Source organism: Electrona antarctica (assembly GCF_951216825.1).
Source record: "Electrona antarctica genome assembly, chromosome: 11".
NCBI lineage: Eukaryota > Metazoa > Chordata > Actinopteri > Myctophiformes > Myctophidae > Electrona > Electrona antarctica.
The window spans coordinates 46320831-46336972 of record NC_136792.1 but is presented as its reverse complement, the minus strand read 5'-3'; the positions used below and the strand labels follow the sequence as shown (position 1 = coordinate 46336972).

At 40.9% G+C, this 16142-nt stretch overlaps 1 protein-coding gene across 1 annotated transcript in view; it reads right to left on the bottom strand.

The window, feature by feature from the left end:
* The window catches only part of LOC306932179 (integrin alpha-E-like), a gene marked incomplete at its 5' end in the record, with an annotated part of 30679 nt that overhangs the window by 7587 nt on the left and 6950 nt on the right, over nt 1-16142 (bottom strand). Inside the window, 12 exons of the mRNA XM_079513877.1 lie at nt 7225-7335; nt 7468-7563; nt 7985-8077; nt 8168-8200; nt 8355-8456; nt 9489-9558; nt 10640-10720; nt 10821-10900; nt 12704-12808; nt 13239-13374; nt 15447-15583; nt 15785-16000. Of these exons, the coding sequence (XP_079370003.1) occupies nt 7225-7335; nt 7468-7563; nt 7985-8077; nt 8168-8200; nt 8355-8456; nt 9489-9558; nt 10640-10720; nt 10821-10900; nt 12704-12808; nt 13239-13374; nt 15447-15583; nt 15785-16000 (1260 nt within the window). The remainder of the gene's footprint in view (nt 1-7224; nt 7336-7467; nt 7564-7984; nt 8078-8167; nt 8201-8354; nt 8457-9488; nt 9559-10639; nt 10721-10820; nt 10901-12703; nt 12809-13238; nt 13375-15446; nt 15584-15784; nt 16001-16142) is intronic.

Genomic DNA, 16142 nt, shown 5'->3' with positions numbered 1-16142 from the left:
CATATTTTGTTCCGTAGCCAAAACAGGGCGCTTTAATACTGTAAATTGCTCTGGATTAAGAGCATCTTCTAAACACTTTCTTTATTCCACTAGAGTAACCTTTTTTTTGATATGCTACTCCTCCCACAGTTTTGGCAGCACTTGAGCCATATCTCAAATTGACCGGCTTCATCGGGAAGAATGTGCTTGTATTTTTTTAAGAGAAATGTTGTATAGTTTAATTGATATTAATTTATTAGTGAATTCAATTTCCCCATTGACATGAATGGGAAAATGCGATTTTTCGCAGTATTTTTTCCTCAGAGACTGTAATCACTATAGTTACAAAACTTGGAGGGTAGGTTCATAATAATTACTAAAATGAATCAACTTATAATGTTATCGGTCGGCCTCATGGTGGCGCTATAACAGCCCACTTTACGTTTTGGCTTATAACTCTTGAACCGTAGGTCGTAAAATCTAAATTAAAATTTCCCTGGCTTTCTTGGGTCTCACCATATAGGCCACGCCCATTTGCGTCATGATAGAATTTCTGCCATTTTGAATTTTCTCCAAAACACACTTTTTGCTTCTCCTCCTACAGATTTTGCGAGACCCATTCAACCTCGGATCCTGACTCAACAATGGCTTCATTTATTAAGCCCCATCAATGTTGTCAGCAATATTCCAACTAGCATTCCAAGATGTTATTTTGAACTAGAAATGGACCCCCTGCAGACATGAGGTCTTATACTGTACTTCCTCATTAGTTCGATTTACAATAAAGCAACATGTATAATTAGCAATGCCACATTGCACAAATACATGGGCGTTGCAGCATGACCTGTGCTCTGGTAAGAAGGAGCAGAGCTGAGCTGGCATTCATTCAGCAGAGCTGGAGCTTATATCCAAGTAAGGGGGTTGTTGTTGTTGTGTGTAGGCTACTTTAAGCTATTAAGACCTGAGGCCGATTCTACAATTACCTTTTTCACAGCAGCTATAATTGCATGAAATAGTAGGGTAAAAACAGGTAATACCAATGTTACTAATTAAGGTGGTGCCGCATTCAGGTCTAACAAAGTCGGGGTGCTGCTATTGTGCATGTTGACTCACTGGAAAGACCAGCTATTTTCAAATGGTCGAAATGTATATATAGGGTTGAAGTGGTTACAGTAATGTATGTTTTTCTAATCAAAATGTAAATCTCCAAAGTAACTAGTAACTAAAGTTTTCAAATAATTGTAGTGGAGTAAAAGTACAAATGTTGGCTCTGAGATGTAGTGGAGTAGATGTAAATGTATTGGAAATTGGAATACAGTCAAGTAAAGTACAAATACCTCAAAATTGTACTTAAGTACAGTATTTGAGTAAATGTACTTAGTTACTTTCCACCACTGGGTTAACGGCAGGAGGATGAGTTAACAAAACGTCAACAAAGAGAAGTATATGACCAAGCTGTCCGTCTGATGACAAAAAAGATTACGAAAGAAAGGAGAGAGAAGTATGACTAAGACACAGAAGTGGTCAATGTTATCCTCAACTTCATATTGACATCTGTTGTCCAGATCATATCTCACTGAAGATGAACTGAGACTCAAGATGGTTGTGCTCTCCTGGTCAAGTCATACATTTATCTTTAACCTCCGAAGGGCCCTTCCCGTGACAGTTAAGATTCCATAACCCTGATGCTGAGCAGACACCATTACCCTGACACTCGTTCCAGTGTACTATTTGTCCTGCGCGGACATCGGACAGCTATCAGAACACCAGAGTCAGGGAAACACAATTCGCTGTCATGAGCCATGACTATCTGTGACCTCTTTGGCAAAACCGGCTGAAGAGGTTGAGGATAGAAGTCGAGGCATTGGCGGTCAGTCGCCTGACTGTCTATATAGCTTTAGCTTGGCACTCGGAGCTCTTCCTGGCGTGTCTACGATGTGCCTCGACGAACAAGGTATTTAGGGCCAAGATTCAGAGGTTGCAAAGTTTCTGCTGAGCTGTGGTGTTTTTCAACGTTACACGCAGCCCTGTGCAAACCGGGTCGCCCGTGGGAGTCCAAGGAGGATTGTCACAGCTGGATAGTGAACTGGGCATGCCCCCAACCGAGCTGTGAAGCTGATGACGTACTTGTTCAGACACAGAGCAGATGCTGTTGTTCACAATCTGCCCACAGTAACAGTAAAACACTGTTCCTCCCCCAGTGATACTGCTCATCCCACAAAAACATCCCCTAGTCAAAGACAATGTTCTCCCGGCCCTGAACAGGACATGATACGTGATATAGTATCACAATTTTATCATCTTATCAGTGATTGTTGACAGTACGCCGCTGATGCTGAGAAATGGCGTTCACAAACAGCAGAAATTGAAAAGATCATCATGTATTATTGATTACATGGGTGGCCTCCATTATGTAAGTATCAGTTCGATCATACAGGTTAAATGTTAAATAATGTATTATAAACTGTATTACTAAATCATTGAAGATCTTGTGGTTTCAATAACAATGTTTATGCATGTCCACTTGATCAGGATCATTGTACTTTGAGCTTCAGGCTATATACAGTAGTAGGTGTCCTACCGGACCAGGGTCTAAATTAGTGGTTACTTTATTGAAGTCAAGGACCCCCAAATTGATATGTATTTGGCCACGGACTGCCATCTGAAAAGACTTTGTGTCAGGGACCCCCAGATGAGATTTTATATATGTATATATACTGTATGTATACATACTGTACACACACACTTATGTTCTATTACTTTGATTGAGGGAGGTGTCACTGTATGGGTATTGGCTACATATGGTATATAGGAAGTATAGTTGTTGTGTTGTGCTAAAGACTGGACTGAGTTAACTGCGAGACACAGCACATTCTGATAGTAGCCTTGGGCTAGCCACCCTTTGTTTATTGTTTTACGTCAGTGACCAACTGTTAGATCAATTCTGACATGTTGTTTACACGTCATGTCAAGTTGGCCACTCCATCATATTCTGTTGGTCAACACAGATAGAACATTGGCCCAGACCGTGTTTCATATAGGTCATATTGTCACCTTATTCTTCATTTATTTACTCCGGGTTGTTCTCCTTATCCTATTTATGTCATGTCACCATCCACGTGCCTAATCATCTCAGCCCTATATTATCCTTTATATTATTTTATCGTACTTATATTATGGATTTCCTGATGCCACATTCAGATTTAATATCTTATATCTTGTTGACTCCTTATTCGGTCTCCATACTGTCTGTCCCCAGGCAAGTTAACTCGCATACTGAGAGGCCTATTTTGATTTGAGACATGTATTTGACCTTGGTGTCTAGTGAGAAAGTAGATAGGAGTATTTCTCTCTGTCGAAAGTTTACAGCTAGCAGGGAAAGAATGTTATCTTCAGGTTGCCATAGCAACGCCAGCCTCTGTGCTTTCCCGGTCTATGGCCCTCAATGACTGAACCAAGGAAGATGTCACGATACCAGTCTCATCATCCATGTGCTGGTCCAATGAGTGCTCGACAACCAGCACCACCGTGGGATATTGCGGAAATGAACTATCTATTCAGCCAATGAACGTTTATCAACAACTGACGTGATCTACAGTATTAATGCCTGGGACATACTGTGAAGGGGAGTTCAGGTTCAGTTCGGATCCATATTGGAACAATTGAATACTCTAAATTATAGTGATGTATTGTACTATTATTATTATTATCTGAACCATGTAGCACATTCTCTATGTAAATTGACTTTATTACCTACTAAAAATTACAGTTAAAACCTTAAACTTCCTCTCAGAACTTTATTTCGTCTATCCACTCATTTGTAAGGTAAATACAGCACGGTATTTGGTCTCCCTGCTGGGTTATTGAAGGTATATATATTTACAGTCCTTTCTAATTAGCATTACAGAATAGATATAATTTATTTTTATCCATTAAATGGCCTTTCTCGCCATCTTTCCAACAAATTGGTCCTGGTCGCCGGATTTTATACATAACACCAACCTCGGGTTAGTTTGTGCTGCTTCGGCAAGGGAATCAATCCGGGCTCAGTGTGTTTGAACTAGCAACTTGATCATCGTCTCCTTGCCTCGTCCTTCTAGCTACCCCACAATGTCACAATATATATATTCAACAAAAATATGTTTTACAATGTTTCACCCCACTTTGAGTACCACTGGTCTAAATTATTTAAAACTTGCATATGTACTATAGTTTTATTGTATTAACATGCTCTACCATACAGATTGTTTGAACAAATGTTTTATTCATTCAAATAGATTGGAGCTCTAACGTTAAAAATCGTGATTTTCATTAGAATGTGGAACATTATGAGAGAGCTACGCCTTTGGGCCACCCCAGCACTTGTGATACAGTTTTAATTGTACAGTATGTAGTGAAAAAGCTAAATCTCTCTCTTGCACGCACGGATTGCACGCACGGTAAGCGACTGCGGCAACCACACTTTGCATTTTTTTTTAAATTTGCGACCTTTCTAGTATGTAATGTTATGCAATAGGCCAGCCGTTGTACCCATACTGGGAACTATTATCCCAGAGAGAGGCAGTCTATGACATCAGTACTGTGGTCTCATATTCCAAATGCTCACAATGCGAATATGTGACGCATTGTGAACTTCAGTTACATTCAAATGGCCGAAATGTATATAGGGCTGAAGTGGTTAATGTATGTTTTGTAAAATTGTAATAATAATCCAAACCTACAAAAGAACTAGTAGCCTAACTCAAGTTTTCAATATTGTCTCTGAGATGTAGTGGGGTAGAAGTAAAAGTATTGGAAATTGGAATTACTCAAGTAAAGTACAAATACCTCACAAGTGCAGTACTCAAGTAAATGTACTTAGTTACTTCACACCACTGAGCAACATACACCAAATGAAACCAACAAGCAGTCAGTCCAAAGGTCAGGATCAATTATCTCTGCCCTAGGGCCAGTTTAACCTGCTCCTTCCACTTAACTTAATTGCTCTAGTAAAAGGCCACATCCCTACAAAACAACACAGCATAAATTGTGATCCTCTTTGTTCTTCCACATCAGATAAGGAAAGAACACATAATCTGATTAAATAGCCAGTATTTTACCTCATCCTTTGTCATATATGGCCTAAACTAAAACATGTTAATTTGAGACAATTGTTCAAAATATAATCTCAGACTAAACAGTGTCAGTAATCACAGTCATAAACCTATGTGATACACCAGGGCAAAGTCTGCTGCCTATCTGTTGCCTATAGACACATGTGTGCGTGCCGTGCACACGCACGCACGCGCGTGCCGTGCACACGCACACGCACGCGCACGCGTGCACGCACGCACGCACGCGCACGCACGCACGTGCCGTGCACGCACGCGCACGCACGCGCGCGCCGTGCGCACGCGCGCGCCGTGCGCACGCACGCGCGCGCGCACACACACACACACACACACACACACACACACACACACACACACACACACACACACACACACACACACACACACACACACAGAGAGAGAGAGAGAGGCAGATGTGCAAAACATTCACACATTGAGCAAACTGCTGTATTATCACACTTCCCCATTGATTCCAATTTGTAGGATGGGTTAAATGCAGAGGACAAATTCCACGTAGCTTATGTGACAAAACATATCTCAGGGACACCACGACACATTGCCGGGGCTGTGAATCAAACCATCAAACCTGGGAAATGTTGTCAGTGTATTATTATTATGATTTCTAATGTAAGAGTTAACATTAGGCTATTCACAAAATATGAATGAGTTAATAAGTAGATTTATTGCAGTGAATCCTTGGTCCATTTATCACTTTATTATTTGTACAGTAGATAAAAGCCCATATACATTTTTCACCAAATACAGTATGTTTGTGTGCGATTGTCACAATTGTAAGCATGGATTACTATAACAATATCTGACTAAATGTATCTGACATTGGACAATATTTCTTGACATTTAGACTGAAATCACTATCTCTCACACACACCTGCGCACACTAACTTCAATAGTTCAGTAATATATATATATAATATATTCTTTCAGACTTTAAAGGAAATCAGGCAGCAAATAAACAGCTGTCATTACTGAATAAAAAGCTAATCTCACAAGACTGCTGATAACACCATTACAATTACAAAATGGACCTATAGATTTCACATAGTTTATATACCGTATATAATGAATGTGTAAGTGTATTCCCATAGCAATCATTGCTATAATACTAGTATTTATTCAGTAACAGGGGTCTATAATACTATAGCAATGATTGCTATCAACAAACATTGAATTATTTTTAACCAAAATAAAGATATCACTTACAGCACCTTTAAATTAACACAGGATTTTACTGTGCATGGTGTGGTACTACTTGTTTCTAAAGAGAGTTTGAGAATACCAAATTGGATTAATGTATTTTACATTTTATGATTTATTTTCATGACCTAAAATAAATCTGTATTTTTAATTTGAGACAAATATCCAAAAGCCATTGATAGAATCTCACACGTCTCTTGCATATGCAGACCAAATTGTTAATTGATTAATTTCCTATGACACACCAGGCTGTCATAAACCAATACAGAGTAACGTCCGTTACTGTATGTATGCCTACTATACTTCATCACATGACCTTTTCAGCAAGTCTCAAAAAGTAAAAAATCACACCCGTGTGAAGTGAGTGGTGCAACTCTGTGTGTGTGTGTGTGTGTGGGGGGGGGGGGGATTCCAGACCCACAGGAACGCACCCAGGGTTCCGGCCCGGTTCCGACCCGCGTCCGAAACGGTTGAGAAGTGACAGAGTTACCGTGTGGGGGTCCCTCTACTGTAGCCTACCCTCTACTGTACTGTACTGTACTGTCACTGTACTGTACTGGGACATCCAAAATCATCATATATACAGTTAATATGTGCGTGTGTGTTAGGTTGCGCACAGATGAAAAACAACCATGCTGTTTTCGTGCTCAGACGCACCCACCCACCCAGCCAGCCAGCCACCCAGCCAGCCAGCCAGCCAGCAACCCACACACATAGCTCCGTAAGGGAGTGGTTGCACCACTCAAAAAATGTGCCTAAGGCTAAAAAGCCGTAGCTTCTTCAGGAGAATCTCGTGGCACCTCCAGTTCACTGCGTCTCTTGAAAAAGCCACACTGCAAGTGAGAAAAGTATGAATTTGTATGAAATATCCCCGACAGGTGAATGTGCATGTCAATGTCACATGTAGCTTATACAGTACCTGGAAGAGTATCACGATCAAAATGGCCAGTACTATGAAGCCGCCTATTGAGCCACCAACGATAACAGCCATGGATTTCACCACCTTCTGCTCAAGTATCATCACCTCCACCTAAAAACGTAGGACAAGAGCAGATTGACATGTTGGTTGAGTTTGGAATTAGACTAGAGAAGGAACTCTTCTCAAGGTTGTATTCCAGAGACATATATATACGAATGGATCACCCATTATTATTATTATTACCATTGTTTCCATTGATTTCATGTCCATGCCCACAAGCTGGTAGTGGACCGTATCATATCTAACACCGGCTGATGCAGTAATGCTCCCAGATGAGTCCTGTTCATAGGAAGAATGGAAGGCAGGTGTTCACTAGGCTCAGTTAACATCACATAACAAAAACATTAATAATAATAATAATAATAATAATAATTTGACTTTGTGGTGAACACAAAAAGTGATAGGGGTAATAATAATAATAATAATAACTTTTGTGAAAGCTTGTGAATAGTTTTCATAAAATGGGTAAAAAGGATGGGATGATTCTGTTCTTTTCTGCTGTACTTTGTTTCACATTTTATTTCGTAAAAAAGAAAAGCTCATAGAGTACACTTATTTGTACACTTGGACATGAAGACATTTTCCCATTTACATTTTAAAACATACAAACTTATATAATTTTCATATTTGCTAAAGTGTGCTCCGCCCCAACAATGAATGCATGTTTTCATCATACACAGATTGTACAGCATGCACCCACCTGAACATCACTGATTGAAGCATGACCCGTGACTATGATGTCCCGAGGCAGAGCTCCTGTCACGGTACAGTTAATGACATACCGTCCCCCCGCCTTAACAACCAAGAACTCATTAGCATCAGCATACATACAACCATTATTGAATTGATTTATACTTTCTTGGAATTTCTTGATTATACTCACAGGCACGTTTTCACTTGAAGGTCTCAGGCATTCCTTTCATAAGCGAAACGAGCGTTACGTAACACATTTAACAGGCTTCGTTTTAAACAACACTATTTGCATTGAGTTTTTACTGTTGCTGTAGTGTTTATTTCCACACACTGAATGGGTAGTGAAGGAATTGAACATAATTAAATTTTTCACATACCTCCGGCACCACACTGGTTATCTCCAAGTTAGTGTGTTGTGCTGGTATTGTAATGTTAATCATAATGTTTAAAGTTGCATTGTAATTGTTCTCGCCGAGAAGCTGGAAGGTAAAAGAAAACACACACAAAAAAAACCCCATGTAAACAAAACATGTATGAAAACACAAAGGCTTAGCAGTGGTGTGAAGTAACTACTAGTACTACTACTATAGTACTTAAGTATGTTTACTTTACTGTACATTTACTTAAGTACTGTACTACAACAGATTAGGATTATTATTACAAAACATACTTTAACCACTTCAACCCTATTCGGCCGATCTACAAGCTCACAATCTACTAGCTCACATTGTGAGCTAGTAGATCAGCTATTTTCAAAAGATTTGTATACATTAGGAAACTTGAAATGAGACATTCTAATCTACATAATGAGTACTTTTGCCTTTGGTACTTTAAGTACACTAGACCTGTACGTGCCTGTTGGCTACCGGCCTACTTGAGAACGATGGAACTTGGGAACCTAATTATACCCGTTGTCAACTTGTCATAGCACCCGCTTTAACTATCTCTCTGTGTCCCACATGGAGATCAGCCTGTGTCTGAAGAGGGCAAACTGACTGACTGTGAAAAGTGGACTGGTTAAGTAGGCTAATCAATTGTCAGGTGTGGGGTTGCCATGGCAATCAATTGGCTGAGGCAGAGGCTGGAAATTGCGAGGGGTGAGGGGATTTAGGCTAATTATAGGCCCACTGGCAGAGCCTGACCAGAGCCTTTTGTGGTGGTTCTGGAGAACCGTGGGTCCGACCGACTCGAGGCTGGGCACTGCAGGGGTGTGGAACCTGTGTGTTGAATTTGAAGTCGGTGGGGCAAATGGTTCTCGAGTTACGTGCATTACAACCGTACACACGCGCACACACACACACACGCACACAGACACACACAGAGACGTGGCGCATTTATAGTAGGATTTTGATGCCAATACCTTTGTAGTTTTACTGAAGTACATTTTGAATTCCGGACTTTCACTTGTAATAGAGTATTTCTATATTTCAGTATTGATACTTTTACTTCTTATACTTTCCCAGTGGGTCCCACTTCATGAGGTTGCGATAAGAAAACCAGAGCAAACTGACCTTGAATGTGAATGTGACAGGTGTTTCCTCAACGCCGTCTGTTACTTTCACATGGTTTGGGGTGACCTCCCTGTAAAAAGTTCACACGGAGAAGGCTCAAACAAACCACCTTGACTCATAAACACCATAGTAAGGCCACGTGTGGACAAGAACGGATGCATGCACACCGCACAGACTATAGTCTGGTGAGACGTAGGAGGACCCTAGGCCTATAGGCCTAGGACCCTAGGTCTTCCACTGTGTGCCTGCTCGCTTTGCCTAAAAAAATGGCAACTAAAAAACGGGGAAGCAGCGTTTTGCTTCTACGGGCCGACGGCATGGAACAAACTCCCACTGTACCTTCGACAGGCAGCCTCTGTAGACATTTTTAAAGCGCAGCTCAAGACTCACTTCTACACTCTTGCTTTTAATTGATCTTTTATTTATTTTTGTTATTCATGTCCTCACTGTATTGCATTACTGCTCTTTTTTTTTAATGTTTATGCCTTGCTTTTCTTTTCTTTTTTTCTCCATTGCTCTGTAAAGCACTTTGAGCTGCATTTCATGTCATGAAAGGTGCTATACAAATAAAGTTGTATTATTATTATTATTATTATTATTAGGCAGGAAGCAAACCACAGTCCTAGAGACCTCTGTGCCTGCAGTCCCCCAAGAACAGACCTCTGTGCCTGCAGTCCCCCAAGAACAGACCTCTGTGCCTGCAGTCCCCCAAGAACAGACCTCTGTGCCTGCAGTCCCCCAAGAACAGACCTCTGTGCCTGCAGTCCCCCAAGAACAGACCTCTGTGCCTGCAGTCCCCCAAGAACAGACCTATGTGCCTGCAGTCCCCCAAGAACAGACCTCTGTGCCTGCAGTCGCCCAAGAACACACAAGACATAGAGAGCCTCCTGTTGGCTCTGGCATGAGAGAATGGACGATAGCTGGAAGCCTGGATGAGAGGGGCTCGACCCGTCAACTGGTTGTGGTTAAGGGTCGAAGGGGACCACCTGATGACCTCTCTTCCAGGCCAAGGCTTTATCCATTATAGATGGATTATAATCGCATCTTTCATGTATTTACAAACCCAACCAGACAGCATTCAAAAATGACATCTTTCCTCAAAATGTTCCTCAAAAATACAATCTTTCTAATCATCGATTCCAGATACTCACCCATTGATTTGAATTTGTAAAGCGTTCTTTATGCCGATACGGTACGTCTTGTTATCCAACACTTGGGTGCCTCGATTCTCACTAAAAGGAAAACGGTTTTGTAATGAATGAAAAACTTCTCAAAAGACAATAATATCAAATTGAATTATAATGTCTGTGTGTGAATGCTTCGCTTCCAAACCATGTCAGATTTGCGGTGATTTCGGCAGATAGCGCCTCTGACTTTTTGTCCAACACTTGCCAATGAATGGTAAAGCTGGCCTATTAGATTGAGAAAAGTGGAAAAACAGTCATGTAAAATTAGTTTCACTCAGACTTCACACTGATGAAATAATGGCCTTTAGTATGGTAGTAAGCTGTCTTTATACTACTTATACTACCAAAATGATGATTAAATACGGTCTTCAGATGAAATCTGGTGGTCTTGCCCTTGGTGTTATAGTACACCGTTTCCCAAACAGTGGATTGGGAGTCACCTTATTTTTTGTTTCCTATATTTTGTTTTTAATTATTATCTTTTCAGTAATTTCATGAAGAAATCAAAGGAAAATCTCAAAATTTTGAAAAGAAATGTTGAAGTATAGTAGTGGGAGCAAGTTTTAGCTCACAACGTAAACCTAACCTTAACCCTCTCCCAACCCTTAACGCACCCCTCACCAACCTTAATCCAGTCGTTTTATCTTAACGCACCCCTCACCAACCTTAATCCGGTCGTTTTAACGCACCCCTCACGAACCTTAATCCAGTCGGACCAATGCTATGTCCAACCAATGGTATGTCTAACCAAAGAATGCCTCCCACCTTACTTGGGTCAGTCACAGGCTAAAAGGGTTGCTAACCACTGCTATAGTAGGCCTCCTTGCCTGGCCACGGTCATATACAGTAGTAGGGCATGTGAACAGTTTGGTGCTGGGTTGGTACATGTCTTTGGTGATCTGGTGAGCTTTAGTACACACGCCGTACAGCTCCTGGAGGGAGGAGGGAATTATGCCACCACCTGCTGCACTCTTTGTGGGTGGTGCAGTTTCCACTGTCTCAAAACGTCTTCAGGCGACAAAACCAGTATAGTCGCTGTTGAGCTTCTTCCTCACGTGCGCGCGTGTCCCACTTGAGCTCCTCCGAGATGTGTACTCCAGGAATTTGAACTCGCTGACCATTTCCACTGCAGCTCCATGGACCATGGATGAAGATATAGGCGTACATGCTCTATCCTAAAGATATTTATCCTTATCATCGATGAGGACTGTTAGGCCAGCCCCGGGCCAAGCTTATAGGGCGATGTTGTATTATTACATATTATCCAGCAGTCAAACATGGCGCTGCCAGGAGCACGGGTGTGCTATGATATGATGACACGAATGGACATGCTCAAACAAGCAGCAGTTGACACCAAGCAGTATGAGGCATGATGCAGGCAACCCGACAGCAGCAGTTGAGAGGCAAACCCAAACGAGGCACTATAACCAAGTAGTGCCTGCGCCGAACGGAATCAACGGATGCCCATGTCCGTGCATTGGCTGCCCTGTCGACTCAGCGCTGTCCAATTTGCATTCTAATAGGTAGGGGTGGGACGATTCGCTTACCACGCCGATTGGATATCGATACCCAGGGTGCCGATTTGATTTATATTGCGATTCTGTGATTTAACGATTGTTGTATCCTTGTATTACGATTTTTTTTTTTTGCGATTTTGTTTTTCTTCCCCCAAGTTACTTGCTTTTTATTTTTATTTTATTACAACTTGACTACTATTACATAGTTAGTTAGTTATTTAGTTACTTTATTGACACAAATGTATAAAACATTGGGTCCAAACAATAATAAAAAACCCATGAATCAAAAACTTTAAAAGGTACAATACATTAAAATATACAATACACAATCCCTTTACAACAGGAGCTTTCTATTGCTCCACAAGTGACAGGCAGGCATGTAGCATATTAAGCAAAGTCTCTCTGTTAGTGCCCACAAAGAGTGAGCTCAATCATACAAGGTTTTTTATTTTTACTCTGAAATTCAGCAGTAAGTATATGTATGTGTTTGCACACGGTCCTACTGTCCTACCTGCGCATCTCTCCTGAAGACTGGATGTAAAAGTTCACACCTCAGCTCAGAAATCGTCTCCTTCACTTCGTTCGTACAATCTGACCCCTTCAGTTTAGCTGAATTCTGTACATTCCGGATACATTTCCCATTAATAGTCAATTCATGAAAAACAATATCATGACTACTTAATACAGGGGTTCTCAACCCGTGGGTCGCGACCCCTCGGGGGGTCGCCAAATTATTTTAGGGGGTCCCCAAATTATTTTCCCAAAAAAAAAAAGACCTACAAGCTCGTAGCGCGCCACTCGGTGGCGCGCTATGAGCTTGTAGATCTGCTATTTTTAAATAGCTAAATTATAACAATGCTTAAAACACCAAAAGGGGTTCCCGCCCAAAATGGTTTAAGGTTATTGTAGCAGTCAATTTATATTGGGGGTCGGGAGGGGGCGGGGCGGGGGTCCCGAGATATTGCCAAAGCATTTCCGGGGGTCCCCGGCCAAAAACGTTGAGAACCCCTGACTTAATATTCAGTAAACTTGGAAATTATCCTCACCAATTTCAGCTGGCTGTACTGCAGTACATTAGGGTATGTGAGAAGCAGTGTAGTCATGTAGGCTCCGTCCCCAGAGTTGGTCAGGTTGAAGGATATGGCATTGCTCTTGGTTGATCCAATGATGACAGAGTCATGCCTAATGCATTTATGACGAGGTGAATAAAATACAAGCTTGAGCTATCGGTAAGTTGTCAGACGTTATTGATAATTTTAAATAGTTATAGGCCTATACTGTAATTGAATTGTAATTTGGGTGGGGGGGGGGGTCCATGTCTTAGTTTAACCCATTCTGGGCGGGAACCCCTTTTGGTGTTTTACCCCCTCAGGCCGGGTTCTGTACAGTATGTACAGTATTCAAAAATGTAAAAATGTTGATGCTGCTATATAAATATTTGAAGTTTTTCAGAAAAGGCAATAGTCTATAGTTCAGTCATTTCAGTTTCTTATTATTATGTATTACATATTATGCAAACACATTAATCTGTATTGATGTATTGTAAGTGACTCACGTAAGGCTTGAATGAGACAGGGATATTCTTTCAACGCATATTTTGTTTGTTGCAGCACAGTCCTTGTCAAACTCGATCTGCAATGCATTGGTAACATACAGTATGAACCGGTTAATCATCAAAGCAACTAATGACATTGTTGTATACAATTACCAAAAAAAAGACAAAGTTATTATTTCTTTTATAATAGTTAACTCAAAAAAATAATGCAGTTATAGCTACCTTTTTTGTGACCACACTGGGCATAAAAGCATCCAATACACGGAGGGGTTTCATTCCGTTAACAGCAGGAGCCAAAGTGAAGGTTAAATTCACAAATATCGGTGTGAAGCAATCATAGCAGCCCTTAAAGACAGGGATAAATGAGGGTTTTAAATATGACCGATTCCAAACTAAATGTAATGATCTGCAAGCGTCAGTTGTTCCAACAGGCATGGGAAAGAACCCATTTTGGGCGGGAACCCCTTTTGGTGTTTTAAACATTATGTTATAATTTAGCTATTGAAAAATAGCAGATCTACAAGCTCATAGCGCGCCACCGAGTGGCGCGCTACGAGCTTGTAGGTCTGCTATTTTTGAAAAATCGTGAAAATATTTATTTCAGAAAACTGGAGGATTTAGAAGATTTTTTTTAAATTTCGAGGTCAGGCCTGAATGGGTTAAAGGTGCACTTCATCCATTGTCAAACTTATATCTTCATATAAGTGGTCCTTACTAATGATCATTATAGTGGGTCTCATTGTTTGTGGACAGAAACCAGTCGCCTATCTGCCTACCAGTGTCATCATCAGTGGGGATTCCAAGCTAATAGAAACTACAGCTTTTCTCTACCTGGAAATTATGTGTGCTATAATAGAAGACATTGTTGTTGTATTAATATAAAATAAAATGTTTGATATGTAACACAAATGACAAAACCTGCATACCGAGGATGTCACTGGCAGGCTAGGTTTCTGAACGGTCCACACATGCAGTAGCCTATAATGAGCATTATAGTGAGGACCATTTATATGAAGATAAGTTGACACAGTTAAAAATGGGTGGTGCGGTCCTTTTATTCTTCATCTCCGTCTTTGTGTGTGATCCTATTTAGTTTGTAGGACATACCAGGAAACTGAGACGGATAGATTCAAGGCAGTCTTTGTCAGATAGCAATGTCAAGTTCCCCTTTTCGTCCACTTTGTTTTTAAAATAAATTCGCTTTTGGCTTTGATCTGCATCCACATCAATGTTGTAGAGAACATGAAGCATTTCACCACCTGAACAAATTAAAGTGAAGTAATAATCAGAAAACTGTTAATGAAATTACTTCAATGAATATCCAATATCATGTTATTTTACATTTCATATTATATTTGATGGGCAGTTCAGGGACTGGTTGATATTCTTTTCCACACATACTCGCAATGTTTCCCTTCTGTGTGCTGAAACAGATTTGCAGGTCCATTGGCATGGCGTTACTGTCTATCTGCCATGAGATAGGAATGCTATCGACGCTTTGCTTTGACGCTGACGTCGTCAGCGTCATCTTGGGGTTGAAGGCGATGGCGGGAAGTGTTCTAGAGAGATTTAAAATGGAGATTTGCAGTTTGTTTTGATTTGACATTACACTAGCAGAATGAGCTGAAAGTCAATTCGCAGATTGATTTTGCAGCTACATTTTCATTTGTGATGATTTGTGATGATGTGTCTTACTTACTCCAGGACAGTTATTTTACTTTGGCTTCCGACGCTGATGTGAATCTGCCTGCTGTATTTGTCCTTTTTATTGGAAAAGGCGCTAATTGACTGACCAAAATGCCTCAGTTTCATCTGGAAATCCGCCGCGGAGATCCTCTACGGAAGACATGAATAAATATTGTTAAAATAGACAACTTTTTGCTGAGCCTTTTCTCATAATCTCGTAATCTTAGAACCTCTTCCCCCCCCAAAAAAAGATGATTAAGACACTATAGGAAACAGCAGAATTATACTAAATTCAAACAATTCAAATTGGAAAAACAAATGACCTCTCTCAATGACCCCCATTTGACCTGCCTGTGAAAAGTGCCTCTGTAGACCCTTCTGAAGTCCGTTGTAGATGTAAATGCTTCCAGATCTCCCAGACTGCTCGTCTTCCTCCAGTGGAGCACCCACAGCCACATCGGCGTACATGTTGCCGTCCAGGTCCCCGACGTCGGCGATGGCTGAGCCAAACCGGGCGAATGTGTATTTCTCTAAGCCCTGCCACTCAAAGTCTTCATGAAACATTCCCTGTAATTATAGGAGGAGTAAACTGACCTCACTTAAAGGAGAATTCCATACTAAAAGGCTTTCTTACCTTTCTTTGTAGTTGTTATTTTGTGCAAAAGCTCCTTATTGGCTATTTCCCCTAATATAAACCCTAAATGAATTG